Source organism: Podarcis pityusensis, assembly GCF_964106645.2.
Source record: "Podarcis pityusensis genome assembly, chromosome: 7".
Taxonomy (NCBI): Eukaryota; Metazoa; Chordata; class Lepidosauria; order Squamata; family Lacertidae; genus Podarcis; species Podarcis pityusensis.
The window spans coordinates 5,376,873-5,400,392 of record NC_138031.1 but is presented as its reverse complement, the minus strand read 5'-3'; the positions used below and the strand labels follow the sequence as shown (position 1 = coordinate 5,400,392).

Below are 23,520 nucleotides of genomic sequence, written 5' to 3'. Positions count from 1 at the left end.
TACTGCCTTACGCTGGCCCTCCCTTGCTTCAGTCCATGTATCTGCTGCCGAGCAAGATCCACGTCAATGCTTGACAAAAAGCACCCATCCATCGCTTTAATAAAGGCATCCGCGTTTTGGAGCGCCGGATCCTTATCTCTCCACAAATTGCGCAGCCATGCTTTAGCATCTCCATGCAAATGGGACATGATGAATCCCACCTTCTCTTGCTCATCTCTAAAGTCTTTGTTCAGCAGTTGCAGTGCACACATTACATCTGCTCTAAAGTTGGGGTACTGTTGCAAATTCCCATCGAAGTGAGAGACCAAACCGCCTGTTCGTCTCCCCAACCCAATCCCCTCCGGTTTGGGTGTCAGTTGCCCTTGCTTCGTAAGCACTTCCAACCTGACCTGGAGATCCCTGTAGGCGGCAGCTGCGTCCTCCTCTCTCTTCCTGGATGCAAGAGCCTCGGCATTCAGGCGCGACACTGCTTCTCTGAGTTCCACTATCTGCTGTTCGGCCGTCATGTTGTCTGCCGTTCGTGAGCTCGCTAGTAGGCACCCGCTTTCTCTCCTCTCCGCGAGGCTGTAGATGCCCACAATTTATGAGATGGAGCTTACTGTCAGAGTTGCTTCCAGATCCTAGCTCACAGAGGATCACGCTAGCCAGCGATCATTAAATAAAAGTCTTTATTGAGTTACAGTTTCCATTCTCAAGCTGCTGCGTGCAACCCTACGTCTAATGGTTAGATCGGCGAAGCTCCATCTGAGTCTCCGCCCCTTGTACACCAACTTAATATCCTAGCCTTGCTCCACCTTTTCCGCCTGACTGTTCTTCTCTGGGTCCCTCTGCCCCCCGGGGTCTCTTCCTTCCGGGATTCCTCTGACGCTGACGCTGACCCCCCTGACTCTTCTCCCTCCTTTCGGCGGGCTTTAGGACCTGGCTCCCTTTCCGGGCTGCCTACTGCGCCACCTTCCTGTGCATTTGAACTTGTCGCGCGCGCCCAACCTTCCACCTTCCGTCTGACCGTTTCTTCGCTCCCCGATGGAGGTGTGGCCACTCCTGACTCGTGCCCTCCCCCCTGTTGTGAGCTGCCAGCGCTTGATCCCTGGCGCCCTTCCTCTTCCCTGCTCTCTGGCGGTGACGCTGGTCCCGATTTCCAACTGCTCCCCTCTGAGTCCCCTCTGGCTCTATCTTCCTGGGGTGTCCCCCTAGGCTCCCCCCTTGCCCTGGCCACTGGTGCTCCTTTCTGTGAATCTTCTGATTCACTGGAAAGACTCGGAGATCTCGGGTCGTCGTCATCACTCATCTTTTCTTCTGCCTCCTCCCCCTCGCTCTCTGTTTCCTCCCTTGCCCTTGCCTCTGCTCCTGAACCCCTGACAGTATGGTTTTTATGTTTTATGTTTTATTGCTGTAAATCAATTGTGTGGGTATGGGTGTGACATGGTGAGATGTGTGTGTGTGTGTGCATGCATGCGTGAGCACAAATAAAATAGCCAGCCTTCAGACCATCTCATCCAGCCATTAGCTATGTTTCACATCCTCCCCAACTCAAATTGGAGAACGTTCACTCCCTTCAATTCAACTATGGGCTACACCTGCATTTCTGGATAATGTCTTGCAAAGGTGAGTGTGAAAGCTTTTATGCTGCCCTAATATATAAGAGATGAAATAATATTATCGCTTTGGAGAAGAAGAATCCTTGCTCATTTTGTTGTTTGGTTTGGTTTATGATTTCTTTTTCTTTTTTTAAGAAATAAATAAAGAGCCCGTGCAAGATTCATTTCAGAAGGGAATAGAACAAATAGGATCCCAAGGTGTAATTGTAGTAAAACATTGCTTACCAACATGGAAAGTATACAGTAAAGGGAGGGAGGTAAAATGAGATAGTGATGATTTTTTTCCCCTTCCAAGTTGTCAAAGACGTGCAATGCTCAGCTCCCATTAGTGGAAAATGGGTCTCATTTGGCACAATTCGCAAGCGCCTTGAGAAATGTACCACTAGGCTACGGTTAAATGGGGGACACTGCAAAATAACAGAGTTTCCACTCTTCTTGTCCTGAGCAGTGCTTTGCTTTCCTCCCAGCAGAAGAACTGTTTGGTTCCAGGTGGGACGGATGCCTGATTGCACAACTGATGGTGGTAAATGTCCCAAAGAAAAGGATGTGGCGAAGTTCTATACCAAGCAAAAGCTCACAGACCTGCAGGTGTTTCAAACCTGCTCCTTTGCTTTCATTAATATTGTACGAACACAAGAAAAGCTTTCAGGATCAGGCCAATGGCCCAACTAGTCATAGAATCATAGAACTGCAGAGTTGGAAGGTTTAATTGTAATTTAAGCTTGTTTGGAGGTTCTAGCAGGGGAACGCAGGTATCATATACCCTTGATTGAAGAACGGTAATAGTAATAATAATACTAATAATAATAAAATTTATTTATATCTCGCCCTCCCCAGCCAAAGCCGGGCTCAGAACGGCTAACAACAGTAAAATGATAAAACATTCTAAAATCATTTCATTATAAAATTAATTCCAATCAGATTAATGGCAACCATTGGGCTAGAGTTCTGTGAGGATTACCAAAGGAGGGGGTCAGGCTGTGCCTTGGCCAAAGGCCTGGTGGAACAGCTCTGTCTTGCAGGCCCTGCAGAAAGATGTCAAGTCCCGCAGGGCCCTAATCTCTTGTGAGAGAGCGTTCCACCAGATCGGAGCCACAGCCGAAAAAGCCCTGGCTCTGGTTGAGGCCAGCCTAACCTCTCTGTGGTCTGGGACCTTCAAGATGTTTTTGTTTGAAGACCGTAAGTTCCTCTGTGGGACATACCACTCCTATCTGGGATGGTCGTCCTCTTCCACCAAGCGTGCAGCTTCGGGAGGGGCACACATGGAGCAGTGAGGGAGGAAGGAGACACCCGCCTAGCCAGCCAGATCAGCCGAATCAACCCTCGTGATCAATAGGGTGACAGATGTCACAGCCAGATCGCCCTCACATCCGCTTTCTTGTAATTCAAATCCATCAGTTTGGGCCCTACCCTCTTCCTTGTGGACATACGGATTTTTATCTATCCCAGCTGCTCCAGCGAGTGGTACTATGGTCCTATGGTGTGAGTGAATGTGAGAAAGGAAGTCTGAGTACGACTGGAAGTTGGTTTCATTTCTGTGTGTGTCGCAATTCTGTACTGGTGTTCAGAGAGCACAGACGTACTGACGGAGTCTCTGTATATAAGGCTGTAAATAAAGTAGTTTTAGAACTACGATTGAGTCTTTCTTTTGCTATGATATGCCAAAAAACTAGCGTGCTCTTTTCAGGAGAGAAGGGTCGCTTATTACTGGTCTCTCTGGACTGAAGAAGATTTACAGCCAGAGAGGACCACCGGAGAGATGCTCCGAAGAATTGGGAAGTTGGCAGCCTTCCCAGGGTGTTTTTCCAACAAAGGTGGTATATGACCAAATAGAGCAGGGGTCAGCAAACTTTTTCCGCAGGGAGCTGGTCCACTGTCCCTCAGACCTTGTGGGGCATTGGACTATATTTTGGAGAGAAAAAACCCTGACTCTCCCCTCCCTTCTCCACTGCACTGGATGAGCCCCAGTGACTGCTTACCTGTGCCTTGCTAGTGGCAGGGACTGGTGGTGGTGGCGGCGACAGGATGATGAGTGGTGCGAAAGGGCTGGCTCCAGAGAGGGGCTGCTTAAAATGGTGCTCAGTCAACTGCAGCTCAACAAAGCCCAGCCCCCTTCCTCCTCTAGACAGGGCGAGGAGAAGCCAGGAGGAGGGAGGGAGGAGGCGCTTCCACGGTGTGTGAGAGGGAGGGGTGGAAATGGCAGTGCCCAAATGATCAGAATCCCCATGCCGATCCACACTATGGTTACCAGATTTTTTCAATGAATCCGGGGACACTTTTTTAGGGGGAGGAACTGAGTAGCAACAGGGAGTCAGTAGTGGGGATGGTGAGGCAAAAGACCCTGGGCCCAAGCACACATGCATATTGTATAAAGGTGCTAAGCTCTTCTTTTGCACCCTGTGAAACATAAATGCGCAGAGCTTTTTAAAAACTGGGCAACGGTGCACCACTTGCCCATGACTCCCGAGCCTCCCCTGTTCTCCTGCCCCCTTCCTCCTTTGTTTTGACTGATTGGGGAGGCTCAGAAGTCACAGGCGGCTGGCCATTGCCCAGTTTTTTAAAAAAAAACTCTGCGCATTTATGTTTCACAGAGTGCAAAAGAAGGGCTTTGCACCTTGCCTGGCAGAGAACCCATGCACCTTGCACCCCTCCTAGGCAACGGCCCTGTGCCCGCAACTGCTGAGCCTCCCCCGATCTGTCAAAACAAAGGGAGAAGGGGGCAGGAAATCTGTACCGCCGGACGTCCCCGGTTCCCCTTTGGCAGTGGTGGTGGCAGCAAGCAGCAAGCAGCTCCTGAAGCCAGCCAGAGCCAACTGCGCTACCAGGCTACCTCTGGGCTGCTGAGGCTGCCGCTGCCACGTTTGCCGGGGACAGATTTGCAAATCTGGGGACATTACGGGGATGGAATTTGTCCAGGGACAGATTTGCAAATCCGGGGACTGTTCCGGGGAACCGGGGATGTCTGGTAACCCTAATCCACACGGAGATTCCTGGACCATCTTTGGGCCAGCTCCAGAAAGCAATTGGGCCGGATCCGGCCCCTGGGCCTTAGTTTGCCGACCCACGAAATAGAGTATATGACCCTATTTCAAGCTGTTATCTCTATTCAAGTCTACTCTTGGCATGCGACTGGGCACTTCGCTTAGTGGGTTCATGATGCTCATCTGCTTTCCACTGCCTGGAAAAACCCTCCTGTACCCAAACATTATTCCACCAATGTTAATCACAGCTGTAAATGCTGAAAAGCAGCAATGCATGACACTCTGTTATTAAAAAGTGCATTAACACAGCCCCAATTGAGCAATGCCGAGTTATCTCCTTTTATGAAATGAGTATGAGGCATAAAACAACATTTAGCACCAAATACCGAAATCAGGTTTGATGGAGAGGCTACAGGCAGGCATGGGGGGGGGGGGGAATAGAGTACACTGAAATGGACACAGCTGAACTTACTTAATACCTCTTCAATAATAGCCTTCTCTGAAAGTGAGTTTAAAATTTGTCTCTCTCCTCTACAGCTGGCTATAAAAATTGCTGAGAACTACAGCCTGGAAGAGAGAAGGATGGAAAGTTAAGTGTAAAAATAAACCTTGTGTTAAGCCTGGTGTGGCAGAATGGAATATTCTGCATTGCAGGGGGTTGGATGAAATGACTATCAGGGTCCCTTCCAACTCTACAGCTGTATGATTCTATGATCTATTTGCATTCATTTGCAGAATTCTTACAGTCGCTACATTGTTAACTAGAATTGGTTTAATTGACACAGAAATGAAAAACGCATCAAGGTATATTGCGGCAGGTTTAACATAGGAATTTTCCATGGGGCTATATTAAAGCCAAGGAGAGTATTCTGAGCTCTTGCTGAGTTGATAATTAACTAACTAATGGCTGTTATCTGGTAGCTAACATGTGAGTGTTGTAACCTTAGATCATGTGATGAAGGTATTGAGATGCAAATCTCCATTTTGAAGGGAGGTGCCTTCATGTCTTTTGTCTCAAGGCCCCGTGCAGTAAGAACATGCAAAATACCCTCTCTGACTGAGAGAGAGAAAACAGCTTCATTTGAGATTTATATTTTAAAAAATCATATGTTGATCTGATTTAAAAATAAACCTGAACTCCAGAGTTCTTCAGAACTCAGCAGGCAACATTCTAGACCAGGCATCCACAAACTCGGCCCTCCAGATGTTTTGGGACTACAATTCCCATCATCCCTGACCACTAGTCCTGTTAGCTAGGGATGATGGGAGTTGTAGTCCCAAAACATATGGAAGGCTGAGTTTGGGGATGCCTGTTCTAGACAGTGTCATGTTGTAAGATCCAACATGAGGACCCAAACAATCACTGGCAAGGAAATGCTGGCACAAAGTTAAAGTTTTTTTAAGTACAAGCAAGAATATACAAAACTCAACCATATTGTAATTATTTTAAGGTAAGAAAGAGAAAGAAAGAAAGAGAGAAACCCCACCAAACCTCCCACCTCGTAAGGGATTATGGAGGAAAGTACATCCCTTCTAGTTCACCCACAAAAAGCCAATTTGTTTGCAATTTGGCAACCTAGATCTATTTGCGGGTGGGGCGTTCTGTGCCTGCACATTTCACACGCTTTGGCCAAAAGGGGAAAAGTCATAGCCATTTTTTATTTTTTCCATTATAGTCAGTGGGTAATACAGAGCTTCATTTTATACAGAGTGGAACGGAAAGGGAAGCATGGATAAAATCAGAGAGAGCGCATAACAATTCAGAAACAAATAATATATATTTTAAAATGCACAGATGCATATACATTAATCCCCTTAGTGCCCCCTGCCAAATTGGTGACGTTCGAGACTCCAGTCCCTTCTCAAGTACAAGCCGCATTACTTTGCATCTACACCGAGCTGCGAAACATTGCTTGAATAACTGCATAGATTTGCGGTGATCCTGCTGCAGAATGGACATTATCTGTGGATACAGAGTGATATATTTTGTACATTCCAAGTTGGCATGCCTGTGGGCTTAAAGAGTAAAATGCGAAAAGAAAAGAAAAAGAAAAAAAGGAGAAGAAGTTAGAATTAAAATGCTAGTACGAATACAACCCTCAGTAAGCTAACGGAATATCAACACTGTCTTAAAGCTGACTTCATTAACTTGGTGCCCTTCCCCTGTGCCCAAAGCTGGAGGGGCTATTTGCTGATAAGAAAACTCCCACCGATTTAGAGACAGGACTGACGGGCATATGCTAATACCCAAAGTGGCGGGTGGCCTTCGCAGCGGGACTTTGACAGGATAAAGGCTTTAGAGAGTGTCAGATCAGGATCCACTCATTGGGCTAGCTGGATGTCAAGGAGTGGCGAAAGCAAAAATAAGCAGGCTGTAAGTTATTTAGCGAGGCTTGGAACTGCAATGAGGAATGAAACATTAAGGTTCTCTTTTTTTTAAGTAGTTCGTGGACTCTCCTTTGGGAGATTGTGGGAACACGTAATAAAACTAAGCTCTTTCGGCTAGGTTTGGAGTTTCACAAATTCATGAAGGATAAGACTAGCCACAGCTACTTGTCAAGATGGCTGTGTAGTACCTCCAGGAGCAGAAAGACCATCCATTTGAGTGCAGTTGGTTAGAACGTGGTCTGATAAAGCCAAGGTTGCAGATTTGATTCTCCTATGGGACAGCTGCATATTCCTGCACTTGCAGGGAGTTGGACTAGATGAGGCTTCCTCAACTTCGGCCCTCCAGATGTTTTGAGACTACAACTCCCACCATCCCTAGCTAACAGGACCAGTGGTCAAGGATGATGGGAACTGTAGTCTCAAAACATCTGGAGGGCCAAAGTTGAGGAAGCCTCATCTAGTCCAGGCATCCCTAAACTCGGCCCTTCAAATGTTTTGAGACTACAATTCCCAGCATCCCTGACCACTGGTCCTGCTAGTTAGGGATCATGGGAGTTGTAGGCCAAAAACATCTGGAGGGCCGAGGTTGAGAAAGCCTGGACTAGATGGTCCTCAGGGTCCCAATTCTATGCTTGCAGGCTTCCCATTGGGGCATGTGGCTGACTACTGTGCAAACAGGATGCTGGACTAGACGGGCCTCTGGTGCGATCCAGCAAAGTGCTTCTTGCATTCTTAAGTTCTCGCAGACAGCAGGTGTCTGAGCTGTACCACTGCACAATGCAGGTGGGTGGGGGGAAATCACACAACTGAATGTTCTTCCGTGCATGTATTCAACCCCTGGCTAATTTTAACAGGTGTTTATACTCCCAGCTGCCAATAATGCCTTTCCCAGGAGCAAATAAATTGGACAGAGTTAGGCAGAAAGTAGGTACAGGATCGTTGTCTGCACCAGCGGAAACACAATTATCTCTGGGAGCAAACCTGCCAAATTTCTGCAACATCTCTGCTCACGTGGAGATTTCATTTGGATCAGGGGTAAAGGGAATGTCTTTGCAGGCTGTCGTTGCAATAAATTTAACGTGAGCAAGGGATCCCTCAGGTTCTTAAAAAGTCAATGAAAACACACCCCGTCATTGCTAAACTGATCACGGCTCACTTATGCCAAACTGCTCTTCATTTCCTGCAGTGCAAAAACATTGAAAAGCCCCAGTGCATTATAAGTATGCGTCATGCAAAGGGGGTAAGCTCATGCAACGCACTCACAAAGGAGACTTGCACACTATCGCAAAAGATAATTGCTCTGTGGCAATCATTTAGAAACAGTGCATTTTATACGGAGTGATGCATCTGGTTATTTGAAGGGTTATTGTCAAACCAACTGGCAGACATTCAAGAGAATCCCAGAAACACACACACACAGAGACACGCACACAAGCCCTAGGCTTGGTCTGTCAGTTCTTAGTCATTCAACCTTATGAAAGCAATCATGAAAGGAAGAGTTTCTCCTTCATCATCTCAAAGGCACAGCAGCCTACAGCAGCCTACAAATTTACGCACACATATAATTTGGCGAGAGGCCATTAGAGGATATGGTTTGCACAGCCCATGTTCAGTTCCTGACATCTTGGCTAAAAGGGACCTCTCATGGGGAACACGTGGAGGCCCCTAGTAGATGCTGGGCTTCAGCATCCATCAACACTAGTCAGCATGAACAGTGGTTAGAGATGATAGGAGCTGGGAGTCCATCAATATCTGGAAGACCAGACATTCAGCCTGCAGAAGAAGAAGACTGAAAGCTGACATGATAAAGGTAAAGGTAAAGGGACCCATGGCCATTAGGTCCAGTCATGGCCAACTCTGGGGTTGTAGCGCTCATCTCACTTTATTGGCTGAGGGAGCCGGCGTACAGCTTCTGGGTCATGTGGCCAGCATGACTAAGCCGCTTCTGGCGAACCAGAGCAGCGCACGGAAATGCCGCTTACCTTCCCGCCAGAGCAGTACCTATTTATCTACTTGCACTTTGACATGCTTTTGAACTGCTAGGTTGGCAGCAGCAGGGACCGAGCAACGGCAGCTCACCCCGTTGCGGGGATTTGAACCGCCAACCTTCTGATCGGCAAGTCCTAGGCTCTGTGGTTTAACCCACAGCGCCACCCGCGTCCCTCTGAAGCCATCTTCATGATAGCCATATTCAAATATCTAAAGGACTGTCATGTGGAAGGTGGAGGAAGATTGCTTCCTGCTGCTCCAGAGGGTAGGACCCAAAGCAAACATTCAAATTACAAGAAAAGAGATTCTGACTAAACATTGGGAATAACTTTCTCACAGTAGGAGGTGTTAGACAGTGGGATGGACTCCCATGGAAGGTGATGGACCTTCATTGGAAGTTTTTAAAGAGTGGTTGGATGGCTATCTGACGGGGATTCTTTAGCTGTGACTCTTGCATTGAAGAGGTTGGACTAGATTACCCTTATGGGTCTCTTCCAACTCTCTGATTCTATTATTCTGTGATCAGAGGATTTCCAAACCCATGGTGCAGAAATGGTAGTCTACACAAAGCAAAATGGGCCATGGTCTGACTTACTATATGGCAGTTTTCCATGAATGGAATGGGCTGTTGTTATGGGGGGCCCTAGATAGAGTCATACCTCATGTTACGTTTGCTTCATGTTACGTTTTTTTCTGGTTGTGTCCCGCGGCAACCCGGAAGTACTGGAAAGGGTTACTTCCGGGTTTCACTGCTTGCACATGCGCAGAAACGCTAAATCGCGCTTCGTACATGCGCACAAGCACCAATTCACACCGCGCACCTGCGCAGATATGGCGCTTCAGGTTGCGGGCTTTTCATGTTGCAAACGAGCCTCCGGAACGGATCCCGTTCGCAACCACTGTATTGAAAACCTTGCATAGGTGGGGAGAGAAATAAACTGCGAGGAACTTGATCACTCACAACCGATAAATAAATCAACATTTTAAAATACATATTCCTTGTGTCGTCCAGAAAAGTGGAGGTGAGTGGGTTAAACAGCTCTAAAAGAGGCCAATTAAATGCGTTGAAATGCCAATAAAACATGAAAAGTACAGCAGATATACAGAGGAGGGAAAGTAAGTACTAACTGGCTCTTCTTTCTTTTTTTGCTACCTGTTTTATGAGTATGTATTAGAAAAAAATAAAATCCACCCCTCCAGCAGGATTTAGGAATGGAGAGGTAAAAGCCAACACAGCAATTCCCTCAGAGCGTTTCGCTCTTGCAAACGGAAACACATCTGGAGTCAAAGGGCAGGTTGTGGATATTGTGCTTATTTGTTATTCGGAGAAATATCTTTAATATTGTAACGAGGCAAAAGAGAGAGAGAGGAAGAATAGAAAATGGTAAATGCTGCTGTTTCTCCCCCTGAGGTCATGTCTGTTCTGCACGCTGAGTCTCCAGATGCCAGATATTTCCCAGGGGAACATGGCTGCAACATCCATCGCTGTGTTCCTCTGTGAACTGAGCATCTCAGGAGGATATTTCATCTGTGGCAATGGTGACAGGTAAATTATCAGGGTGATGGTGATACCCTGTCACTACAATGAACTTAATTCTATAGTTGGGAGGATGTGGGGCTCTGGAGTCCTCTTTTCCCCTTCTACTGTTGCTCTCTGTGGTCCACTCCTCCTGGCACAGGGATGGCTGAGACAGTCTGAAGGCTGCATCCCAATCTCCAGCTCTCCTGAATTTTAATTATGATGTCATACCCTCCAACATTCCTCAGAGGAAAACAGGGACATTTTGTTCTACCTTAGTACCACTGGCCAGAACGATTCCTCCTGGTCAAGCTCCAATGTTATTACAGTGGTGCCTCGCAAGACGAAATTAATTCGTTCTGCGAGTTTTTTCGTCTTGCGATTTTTTCGTCTTGCGAAGCACGGTTTTAACGGTATTAATGGTTTTAAGAAAAAGGAAACAAACTCGCAAGACATTTTTGTCTTGTGAAGCAAGCCCATAGGGAAATTCGTCTTGCGAAGCAACTCAAAAAACGAAAAACTCTTTCGTCTTGCGAGTTTTTCGTCTTGCGAGGCATTCGTCTTGTGAGGTACCACTGTAGAGGAAAAACACAAAACGGCAGCATTTTAAGCACAGAAATCTTTGAATTTATGTATTGCGTTTAGGGGAGTCTGAGGGGAAAAGAAAACCCCAAATCAATAAATACAGTGGTACCTCGAGTTAAGAACTTAATTCGTTCTGGAGGTCCATTCTTAACCTTAACCATTCTTTAGCTAATGGGGCCTCCCGCTGCCGCCGCGCTGCCGCTGCGCAATTTCTGTTCTCATCCTGAAGCAAAGTTCTTAACCCAAGGTATTATTTCTGGGTTAGCGGAGTCTGTAACCTGAAGCGTATGTAACCTGAGGTACCACTGTACAACTAACTGTGTGTGTGTGTGGAGACTATGCAATGTCACCATGCACTTATGAGTATTTTGGAAGCATGAGAACTTTGAAAAACCATTATTGTTGTGATTGTGCAGGTATATGATATGGGGTGAACCAGTGGCGTCACAAGGTGGGGGGGGCGGTTCGCCCGAGGTTCCATGTTTGGGGGGGGTGACAAAAAGACACCCTGCAGGGTGCTTGCCCTGCTGCCCCGGGCCCGGCCAGGGCATGGCGGTGTGAACAGCCATCATGCCGCCACAGCTGCATGTGGAGGATCCTCTGTTCACAGCTGCAGCCACAAGCAGAGGATCCCACCGTCCGTATGGCGTTCGTATGGCGTTCGAGCGGTGCCAACGGCAAACTACTACGTACAACGCATGTGTGGTGACACATGCATGCGCTGTAAGTAGCAGCGCCGCACATGCGCTGTACATAGTGGTTTGCCACCGGCGCTGCTGGAGCGCCGTATGGACGGCGGTGGGATTCCTCTGCTGCCAGCAGGATCTGCTTACGGTGAGCCGGGGGCCCCAGTCCCAGCCTCCCTGGCTCGCCGTAAGCAGCTCCTGCTTTGCCGCTTTACAGCGAGCCAGGGAGGGGCGGACGGGAGCCACGGTTCCCCCTCCTTCCCTCCCTGGTTCGCTGTAAAGCAGCAAAGCAGGAGCCGCTTACGGCAAGCCGGGGGCCCCCTCCCAGCCTCTCTCCCAGCACCCCGGCAAAGTGACATAGCTCTGTCGGGATCACAGAATGCTGTGTGAGATAGTAAGTCTGCAGGCTCGAGTTTGCTAGCTGATGCAATCAGCCTGCAATACTTTCTATGCAAGTGCTGGGTCAGAATGTCAGTTGATTGGCTGCCATCAGTTTAAAAGGGAAACCAGTCCAGCAGTAAAGGTGGTGGTGTAGAGGAATGTGGTCAGAGAGAGAGAGTTAGAGGTCTCCCTATTTGCCTTAAGGTGCAGCCAGGTACTATGTTTGACTGCTCGTGTATTGTAGCCTGTAGATGTTGTGGTCTTTTAGTCGTTTAGTCATGTCCGACTCTTTGTGACCCCATGGACCAGAGCACGCCAGGCACTCCTGTCTTCCACTGCCTCCCGCAGTTTGGTCAAACTCATGCTGCTAGCTTCGAGAACACTGTCCAACCAAGCCTGTAGATATTTGTATATATAAAGGTAAAGGTAAAGGGACCCCTGACCATTAGGTCCAGTCGTAGCCGACTCTGAGGTTGCGGCGCTCATCTCGCTTTATTGGCCGAGGGAGCCGGCGTACAGCTTCTGGGTCATGTAGCCAGCATGACTAAGCCGCTTCTAATGAACCAGGGCTGTTTACCTTACCGCCGGAGCGGTACCTATTTATCTACTTGCACTTTGATGTGCTTTCGAACTGCTAGGGTGGAAGGAGCAGGGACCAAGTGATGGGAGCTCACTCCGTCACGGGGATTTGAACCGCCAAACTTCTGATCGGCAAATCCTAGGCTCTGTGGTTTAACCCACAGTGCCACCCGTGTCCCTATTTGTATATATAGCTCACAATAAATATACTGCACTGAAGAACCTGGAACTCTGAGCATTTCTGCTAAAGCACTGCGAAGAATTCACAAGCTCTCCCTCTAACCCCGACGGCTTGGGGTACTTGGGAGTCACAGGGGAGGGGGCACAGATTTGTAGGAAGGGGGGGCGGATATTCGGCGCCTGCGCATGACTCCCAAGCCTACCCCGCACTGCCAATGGGGGGGTGACAAAAAACTTCCGCACCAGGTACCCCCTGGGCTTGCTACGCCTCTGGGGTGAACTACCTCAGGTTACATATGCTTCAAGTTACATACGCTCCAGGTTACAGGCTCCGCTAACCCAGAAACAGTACCTCGGGTTAAGAACTTTGCTTCAGGATGAGAACAGAAATCGCAGAGCAGCAGCGTGGCGGCAGCAGGAGGCCCCATTAGCTAAAGTGATGCTTCAGGTTAAGAACAGTTTCAGGTTAAGAACGGACCTCCGGAACGAATTAAGTACTTAACCCGAGGTACCACTGTATATGCAAATGAACAAATAAGGGGAGACAAATGGGACCAATTTTGCATCCCCTAAATGCAGTTCTCATTTTGCATTTCAAAGGGCTCACAATGAGAGTGACCTCAAACTTCACACAGGGACTTGAGAGAATCCCAGAGACTAATTTTTGCAATGGCTGTGCAACTGTTTGGAAAGAGATTGATTGAGAAATAGAGAAGATTAAAAAGAAATGGACACAAGTTGAGATTTGGGGAAATTGTATTGGGGGAGGGGGAAAGGATCATAGGTCCATGGAGGACTAGAGAGGATGGGATTCCATAGGCAGCTGAGCAATGTGGCCATGCCAGTGGGCTGCTTTTGCCCAATGACTGGCAGCTGTTAAATAGGATGAAGTCCCAGAGGCTCTGGAGGGGGAAATAGTCCTGCAATCTGGCCTGCTCTCTCAACCACTAGCCGACGTATGACGCGGTGGTAAAAACAGAGAGCCAATAAGCAAAACTGGCCCCATGGCATCAATTTGGGAAGAAAGAGCAATTCCATGGAAGAGAGCTGGCCGTGTTTTGCCCTTATTTACAGCGTTCGTTAGGCTGAGTTATTGCTTCACTCAACATTTCCTCATAGATGGGAACTGCTGTGGCTGCAACAAGCTTTTCCCAGAAGTTCTCTGGAAAGGCTGGAGGGGAGGTGCCAGAAACATGCACCCCGATGCAATAAGCGGATGCACCATCTTTCCATAGGAAGCATACAGGAGGCAGCATTAAAAGCAGGTCTGGAGAGCAGAGACTTGCCCTAAAGACGTAACATTTTCAAGCAGGGAATTCAATGTAGAAAGCATTGCAAACCCCACCAGTCACAAGCACCTTTATGCATTCTTTGGAAGTATTTCTTCCAAGTACAGAAATCACCATATTGCATTATATGAGCCAATCTGCCTTATGTTGGTCGGATGACTGGACCATCTAATCCAGGGATGGTAAACCTGAGGCCAGGGAGATGAATGCTGTCCTCCATGTCCATATCACACCACTTGAGAAGGTGAACAACCTTCTCAAGCATCCCCAAGGCCTCTTCAAGCATCAGTTTTGAAGGTGCAAATGAGAACCCCACTCCCCCAGTGTGGGTGTGAACACTGGGCAAAATTCCCCGGTGCCAGTCTGAAAATGGCTCTTGTTCCCATCTTGGAAACCCTATGTTTCCCTTTCAGACTAATATCAAACATATACAGGTCAGAGTGTCTGCCTTGCACACACAGTTTCATCAGTGGGACAAGGCTCACCCCACATATTCCAACTTGCCCCTGCAATTATTTAACCTGGACACCTCAAGGTGTTCAAGCTGGTACTGAAAATATCCTAAAGTAGGATTCAAGGTGGACCAAAAGAAATAAATACACCAGCATTATATTGATTATGGCTGGCCATTCAAATTGAGAGAAGTATAGTAGTCATCAGTATACACTGAAAATTCAACTCTCAAATCCTTGGTTAGTTCTCTACTCTGAGGATAAGGGAGATGGATCAAACATCTCTAGGAGTTTCTCCAAATCTCTCTTCTTGCTCTTCAAAGCTGCTCCAGGGAAGGAAATGACATACTTATAGAAAGGGCTTTGCAAAGGAGCAGCAAGGGTCTCTCAGTACGAGACACAGCTGGCTCCTCTGTGCTCACTGAGCCGAGGAATCAGTGGTGCATTTTCTGCTTTAGAAACTTGGGAGGATGACAGCTGGCTCAGCTGTATTTCAGAGAAATTATTTCTAAGGAGAGGAAAACTCTGTGGGAACTTACTTCACCTTGACATTGCAGACAGTAAGTTCCATTTTGATTCTGTGCGCATTGGTATGGATGGAGGAGTCTGGACCCCAAGCCAGGGTGGGTGAGGGCTGGCAGAAATGCTGGGCAAAGCCATGGGACACTGAGCCAGGAGACGTTTTGGGGCAGTCAGTAGCAACAAGGAGCCAAAAGCAAACACTAGATGACAACAGTGAGCAATTTAAAGGCAGCAATAGCTGGCCATCAGCACCAGAGGGTTCAGGACCAAGGACAGCTCCCAAGAATCATGGATGTTGCTCCAATAAGAGTCAGAGCTTGGCAGAACCCATACATATAAGGTCAGACTGATAACTACACATGTGGAAGGCTGCCTGCCCCCTGTAAGAGTCAGAATGTTCATGTAGAACAGGGGGCACCACACATTTTGAGTCCCTGGGCATATCTGGCACTTTGAGAAAGTGTTGTGGGCCCCAATTACTAAATGGCTGCCATGGGTGTATGGCGTAACACAAAATGGCTTTCATGGGGGCCTGGTATAAAGGCTGCCACATCTTTAAAAAACCACAGAGCAAGAAACAGGAACACAAAATGGTGTGACCATATCCAACCCACTCCACACCACACATCACAGGGAACATGATGTCTCCATTAGTCTCTGCTGTGGTCTCCCACAGAGAAAGGTTCTTTGCACCTTTCCTGTGTTCAGAAGAGATGGATGGGTGACCAACACTGGCACCTAATGAAAGGTGGACATGGTTAACAGAACATGTGTTTAATGTGGGAAAGGCTGTGCCTATGCAAAGAGGAACTGAGCAAGAAGAAGAAATAGTCGGTCATGCATTGCGAATTTTTGAAGGAATAGTGACCAAAACCTTTTGCCATAGGAGGTCCTGGTAGGCACCACATTGAGAATCTCTGCTTTAGACTCTTGATTGTGTGGCCTCTAGATGCGCCTTCCACAAAAGGCAGATACACAACCACTGACCCTTGGGCTAAAACTGCTTTAAACAGGAGGGCTACCAGACACACACCTACAATCTTATAACAAATTTAATTGAGCAGATGCCCAGGTGTACTGCTCCTTCCTCTGCAGCAGGGGTGGCTAACCTGGTGCCCTCCAAATGCCAATGGACTCCCAACTCCCTTTATCTCCAGCCAGGATGGCTAATGGCCAGATCTGATGGGATTTGTAGCCCAAGAACTTTGGGAGAGCCACAGGTCACCCACCGCTGCCCTACAATCAAAAGGAGAAGAGCAACTAGAGACATATTGTGATACACTGGGGGTGTTAAATGACCTTTCAATACTAACTGTGCTTAAATGTATTTCATGTAATATATCCTAGGAGCTGGATGTAGTATGAGGCAGCCTTCACCAACTTGGTGCCCTCCAGATTTCTTGGATTACAACTCCCATCGACCCCAGTCAACTGGCTGCTGAAGGCGGTATGGGAATTGGCTAGAAATGTCAGAAATACCAAAAATTCTACCCACTTTGGTGAATAAAGCCGGACAGCACAGCTGCAATACATTTCATTTTACCTTTTGACCTACCCAAGTTGCTTCCACACTAACCAAAAATAAAGGTGCTGCTCTTGCATACAACAGCTCATTTGAGTAATCTGGTTTTCTTAGCTTCTACATCCATCCTATGAGATGCCATGAGAAGAGCCTACCTGGGAAAACCCGGAGGGTTTAATTCTTGACCGAAACGGAGATGATGATGATGATGACCAGAAGAACTGCCAGGCCGGCGGATATGACGCAGCACTTGACCCTCCTGGCTCGTCGCTGAAACAGATAAAGGAAAGAAACTGGGATGAATACATCACCCTCGAGTGGTAGGACTGGCTGATCGCTATGGGGCATCGGGTGATACTTTCTGAGTCAACTGCAACTAGGAGCTGCTTTGCACATTCAGAGAAATGGAGAAAAGTGTGTGCATCATGGGTGAGGTACTTGGAAACCGTGTATCTTGATTTGTGTGCATAGGACATCCCCACCAGCTTTGGCCAGTGGCCCAGCTGCATCCTTATCTGGACAGGGCCAGCCTAACCACTGCTGTCTTTGTTCTGGTAACCTCTAGGTTGAATTACTGCAACACATTATATATGCCTAAGCTACTGCAAAATTCAGCAGCCAGGTTGCTCACCGGGGCAAGATTTTTTGAACTTATTACACCAATCCTGGCCTGACTGCACTGGCTTCCAGTTAAGTTCCCAGGCCCAATTCGAAGTGCTGGTTTTGACCTAGAAAGCCTTAAATGGACCAGGACTGCAATACCCAAAGGACCACCTCTCTCCATATGAACCTGAGATCATCATCTGAAGCTCTTCTTGTGTGCCTACTTCACAAGAGGTCTAGAGGGTGGCAACAGGAAAAGGAGCCTTTTCTTTGGTGGCTCCCCATTTGTGGAATGCTCTCCCTAGGGAGATTTGCCTGGTGTCTTCATTATGTACCTTTAGGCGCCAGAAAAAGAAGATTTTGGCTTTGATATCCCGCTTTACCACTACCCTAAGGAGTCTCAAAGCGGCTAACATTCTCCTTTGCCTTCCTCCCCCACAACAAACACTCTGTGAGGTGAGTGGGGCTGAGAGATTTCAGAGAAGTGTGACTGGCCCAAGGTTACCCAGCAGCTGCATATGGAGGAGTGGAGATGCAAACCCGGTTCACCAGATTACGAATCTACCGCTCTTAACCACTACACCACACTGGCCCTCAAAGCTTTGCTGGCCAGGCAAAAATGTTCCTCTTTAACCAGGCCTTGAGCTGATTGACATACAATGACCTTTTAAAATGTGTTGTGCAAGGGGGTATTAATGGCTTGTCTTTGTTTTTGTTACGTATTTTGTGTTTTTTACATTGTGATTCTTTGTTATGAACTGCTCCGAGATCCTTGGGTAAAGTGTGGTACGTTTCCGAGCACAATTCAAAGTGTTGGTATAGATCTTTCAAGCCCTAAAAAGCCTCGGCCCAGTAGACCTGAAGGAGCGTCTCCACCCCCATCGTTCAGCCCGGACACTGAGGTCCAGTGCCGAGGGCCTTCTGGAGGTTCCCTCGCTGCGAGAAGCTAAGTTTCAGGGAACCAGGCAGAGAGCCTTCTTGGTAGTGGCACCTGCCCTGTGGAACGCCCTCCCATCATATGTCAAGGCAATAAACAACTATCAGACTTTTAGAAGGCATCTGAAGGCAACCCTGTATCGGGAAAGTTTTAATATCTAATATTTTACAATTTTTTTATGTGCTGTAAGCCTCCCAGAGTGACTGGGGAAACCCAGCCAGATGGGTGGGGCAAAATAATAATAATAATAATCCCATGTAACCACATTCCCCCCCAACCTCAGCCTCCCCCCCCCGAATAGTTACTACCTTTCCTACAATCCCAGCAACAAGCAGCAGCAAAGCTTTGTGCAATCTGCTGTAATAAATGCTATTAATAGCCACAGCAACTTGCACCTACAGCTGTGCCCTGTGCTGCTCCTTGTGGGCTCTGGCTCTCTGGTAGATGCAGGGGAAAGGAATAAAGTCTTCAGAACGAGCCATTTCCCCTTTGTTTATTGTTGCCCGATCTTCCATGCTAACTGAACTTCCGCTCTCCTTTGATCAAATCTGTTGTTCGTGCAGTTCCCACGCATTTCTGGTAAAGGGGGCAAGAAGTCCATGCTACTGAGAGAGAACCGGGCAAAGTGACCTTTTAAAAGATGTACGAATTATAATGCATTGCCCAAACCCGGCAACCTTTAAGGCAAAAACTTCCTTAAAATGTATTTGCTGTGAAACATCACTGCTTTGACAGTGCAGCCTGGAAAGGCCAATTGTATCATTAACCACTTTTTTTTTTGTCTGGTGGAGAGGAGTTATTTAAATTGTGACTGAGTTGCTATATGTGAAGTTAACATATGAGAGTGCTGGAGGTGAAATAGTTAAACAGGTTACCCAATCAGGACCCAGGGGGTGGAGTCAGGGGGACTATAAAACCAGCTCTGGGTGGAGTTCGTGAAGGAGTTCATTGGGAGTTGGGTGGTTGGTTGGAGTGGGAGTGAATTGGGATAGAGTTTGTGGGTAGGTTGAGTTAGTGTAGCGAAATAAGCTGAGTCAGGAATAGTTAGGGACTAGGAAGACAAGTACATATCTGAGAGGTGGTTTAGTGAGTGAGAGCAGGTAGCGGAAGTTATAGGTCTGGATAGGCACCCCATGAATGTAATTGACCGATACCGTTTATGAAACTACACGCTTGTTAAACTGCAATAAATAAACAGAAGTTTATGTTCCAATTTAAACCTGAGTGGACTCAGTATTGTACCAGGTAGGGCCTGGGGGGTGGCAGCGAGAAATCAAGTGGTGGCACAGGGATCAATAGACGGTGAAACGTCCGGGGACCCTGTGTGATCGCCACACTATGTTCCTTAACAGGACATTCAGGAAGATCCAGGGTCTCCTTGTGTGACATCACTTCTCCTTCTTCCTAGTTTTGTCACATGGGTGATTCTAGCCACTTGGGTATCTTGCAAGGACAAAGATGGCATCATGACATGGGTTAGCCAATCTGACCTGTGAATCACGAGGCTTATAGAAATGTGAGTCCATGGTCCTACAATCACTTCCCTGCCCATCCTAAGCTATCAAGGATATTCCAGCGCACATGAAATGATAATTATTTTATTTATTTAATATATTTGCACATGCTTTAAGCTTAAACATGGAAAGGAAACTAGGTATGCTGCTGACTGGACTAAAGATTGGTTTAATCCTGCAATTCAACTTCCAATGAAAGCCACACAATAGCCATGTCAGAGAACTGTAGAGTTGGAAGGGACCACAGGAGTTATCTAGTCCAACCCCCTGCTATGCAGGAATTTTCTGCCCAGTGAGGGGCTTGAACCCACAATCCTGAGAGGAAGAGTCTCATGCTCTACCAAGGTATTGTAAAATAATATTTTGGCTGTTTCATCCTCCAGCCAATGCTTTCTGCCCCAATGACAAACCTAGACAGCAGAGACATCAACTTGCTGACAAAGGTTCATATAGTTAAAACTATGGTTTCCCCAGTAGTGATGTATGGAAGTGAGAGCTGGACCATCAAGAAGGCTGATCGCTGAAGAATGGATGCTTTTGAATTATGGTGCTGGAGGAGACTCTTGAGAGTCCCATGGACTGCAAGAAGATCCAACCTCTCCATTCTGAAGGAAATCAGCCCTGAGTGTTCACTAAAAGGAGAGATCCTGAAGCTGAGGCTCCAATACTTTGGCCACCTCATGAGAAGAGAAGACTCCCTGGAAAAGACCCTGATGTTGAGAAAGATGGAGGGCACAAGGAGAAGGGGACGACAGAGGACAAGATGGTGGGACAGTGTTCTTGAAGCTACCAGCATGAGTTTGACCAAAATGCAGGAGGTAGTGGAAGTGGCGTGCTCTGGTCCATGAGGTCACGAAGAGTCGGACACGACTAAACAACTAAACAACAACAACAGCTAGCGCCTCACCATCTCTCATCCAACCAGAGTCCTCAAAAACACTTACTCAACCCAATTTTTCTACTGTTCATGCGGAGCCCTCCTTGTACCTAATCTGGAGATGTTTGTCCCCCTCACATTTGGCTGTTAGGTTTTTCCTTAACTGGTTCTTACCAGTTTTGTGGTCAAGCTGCATAGTTAGACTGCCTCACAGATAACAGGTTTTACAGGGTTTCTACCTCATAGCAGAGTGATCAGAATTCAGCAGATGCTGCCTAACCCTAAACCGATGATATTTTGAAGATAACAAACTGAGCAAGAGCCTGGTAAATAATACAGGGAGCAATAAAACAGAGAAGTTTGTCTTTCTTAGGTCAGGAGACAAACTCCTTCGAAACCAATTTTCCCACCAATTCCTACAGCTGTCAAATATCTTCCTCACTGACAACTAACTCCCGGACTCAAACTTCCAGCCAATCAGAGCCAGCTGTCAGCTGGTTCAATATCAAAATTAACCCTTTGAGACGCACCCTAAGCCAGCCTTTCTCAACCTGTGGGTCCCCAGATGTTGTTGAACTACAACTACCATTACCCCCTAGCTAGCAAGGCCAGAGCTCAGGGATGATGGGAGTTGTAGTCCAACAACATCTGGGGACCCACAGGTTGAGAACCGCTGCCCTAAGCCATCCAAACCCCCCACTCCAGTGCCAAGTAACATGGACACATCAATGCCCCCAAGGAGCTAATTGTTGGTTGTGAAATGAAAGACTTGCCAGATTGTTCCTACCATTTAACTTCCTAGATTATCTAGGCCTCGGGGTGATCTCAGGATACAGGCAATTAACTTCAAGTAAACTACTTGAAGAGGAAAACTTTTCCTCCTTCATCTGAACAAGGCACTTTGCTTATCCACTTACGTGAAGGGGGGGAATGAAATTGAGGACAGAGCAACCCAAAGTGATTACCAAAATAAGCGGATTACAGCTAAGGAGAAGTTCTAATGACATAAAGAAGCCAGCGCTAAATGATGATCTTTTTCTTTTTCAAGTTTAAGTACAAGGGATATGACAACCCGATGGAATGCATGTGATACATAACATAAGATTTCTCACGTGGAATCCAGATTTATATATAAGTAGCTGTCAGGACTGCTAGAAGAGAGAGAGATAGGGAAGGTGTCGCCTCTGCTAAGCCTCTGAGCAGGACACCAAAATCCTGGCCAGTTTTATAATCTGTAGAAACAAGTTGTTGTGTTTGAGGGGTGGGAGGCTGGAGGAGAGGGACATCTGAACTGTGATACTGGCTCCCCAAACTAACTAAAGCCTAAGTTTCAGTTTCCAGATGGAACTGAGTAATAAATCAGAGGTGGTATATGCACCCACTTCTCTTGTTTCTTCATCTGCTTTCTGCTAGCTAGAGTTTCTTCCATGTGGCAAACGTTCACTCAATCCACACCCTCAGTGCGGAGCTTGAGGTGCCACACAAAATAGCAGCTGCAGGTCAAGAAGAATTTGTTTTTCTATTTCCTTGTTCTCATCCTCCCATTCTTCCTCCCGGAGAGAGCCCAGAGCAGCAAGGAGGCCTTGGGACATCGCTGCTGCCGCTCTGCCGTGAGTCTTGGGGAGGACCGCTCCCCCCTGAAGCCCTTTTTCCACCTTGGGCCGGGGGGTGGGCCCCATACTCCACCACAGCATATAAGGCTCCAAGGAGGCCTTGGGACATTGCTGCTGTTGCTTTGCCGGTGAGTCTTGGGGAGGACCGCTCCCCCCTGAAGCCCTTTTTCCACCTTGGGCCGGGGGGTGGGCCCCATACTCCACCACAGCATATAAGGCTCCAAGGAGGCCTTGGGACATTGCTGCTGTTGCTTTGCCGGTGAGTCTTGGGGAGGACCGCTCCCCCCTGAAGCCCTTTTTCCACCTTGGGCCTGGGGGTGGGCCCCATACTCCACCACAGCATATAAGGCTCCAAGGAGGCCTTGGGACATTGCTGCTGTTGCTTTGCCGGTGAGTCTTGGGGAGGACCGCTCCCCCCTGAAGCCCTTTTTCCACCTTGGGCCTGTGGGCGGGCCCCATACTCGCCTCCGCAGTTTATGGGGCTCCAAGGAGGCCTCGGGTGTGTGGGGTGGGGTGGGTGTTTAGTTGGGTGTGGGAATTTGTTTAATTTAATTATGTTGTGTTTGTAACTTTGTTTTTTGTTTTTATAGTTTTATTGTTCTGTTAGTTTGTTTTTTGTATAGGCTTTAATTTGATTTTAAAGGGAGGGGTCAGGGCTGCCTGGGAGTGGGTCCCAGCAAACAAAATGGCTGGGGCGGGTTCCACAGGGGGGGATGCACTCGGACAACCGATCTCAGTGATCACGGGTAGGAGGAGGAGTTACGCTAAGACCAGACCATGTCATTACCGAGGAAGCAGGCTTAGTCGTTGTTTGAGGACTATCCCTGCCTCCAGGTCTGGTCCTGACCGGAAGGATACTGGAATCAACAAGGGAAACCCACATGACCTGAAAGTGTTGCTGTGCAATGCCAGGTCAATGATGAATAAAACCTCTGCCATCCACGACCTGATTGTGGATGGAGGATTTGACCTGGCATGTGTGACAGAGACCTGGTTGGATGAAGCAGATGGGCCCGTCCTTGCCGCTGCTTGTCCACCAGGTTTCTCTTACGCACAGCAACCCAGGCCTTGTGGGCGGGGAGGGGGGGTTGCAGTGATTTTTAGGAAGTCATTAGTTTGCACCGGGTGTCCTATTGGAAAGACCCAGTTCTCTGAGTGCATGTTCTGGAAGTTGGGCAATAGGGGCAGTACAGGATTCCTATTGGTGTACCGACCTCCCCGCTGCACCAAGGATTCCCTGTCCGAGCTGCTTCAGGTCGTGGCGGATGTCCTCCTGGAGACACCTAGTTTGGTTGTCCGAGGGGA

At 47.7% G+C, this 23,520-nt stretch overlaps 1 protein-coding gene and 1 long non-coding RNA gene across 2 annotated transcripts in view; both read right to left on the bottom strand.

Moving 5' to 3' along the window:
• LOC308480971 overlaps window positions 1-23,520 on the bottom strand; it is a 283,474-nt gene that overhangs the window by 16,457 nt on the left and 243,497 nt on the right. The gene's annotated exons all lie outside the window — the stretch shown is intronic.
• Window positions 6,219-23,520, bottom strand: part of TSNARE1 (t-SNARE domain containing 1) — a 399,909-nt gene continuing 382,607 nt past the window's right edge. The window contains exons 11-12 of the mRNA XM_081012848.1: window positions 16,827-16,941; window positions 6,219-6,595 (exon numbers count right to left, since the gene is read on the bottom strand). Coding sequence (XP_080868974.1) covers window positions 16,846-16,941 — 96 coding nt within the window. The 3' untranslated portion in view covers window positions 6,219-6,595; window positions 16,827-16,845. The remainder of the gene's footprint in view (window positions 6,596-16,826; window positions 16,942-23,520) is intronic.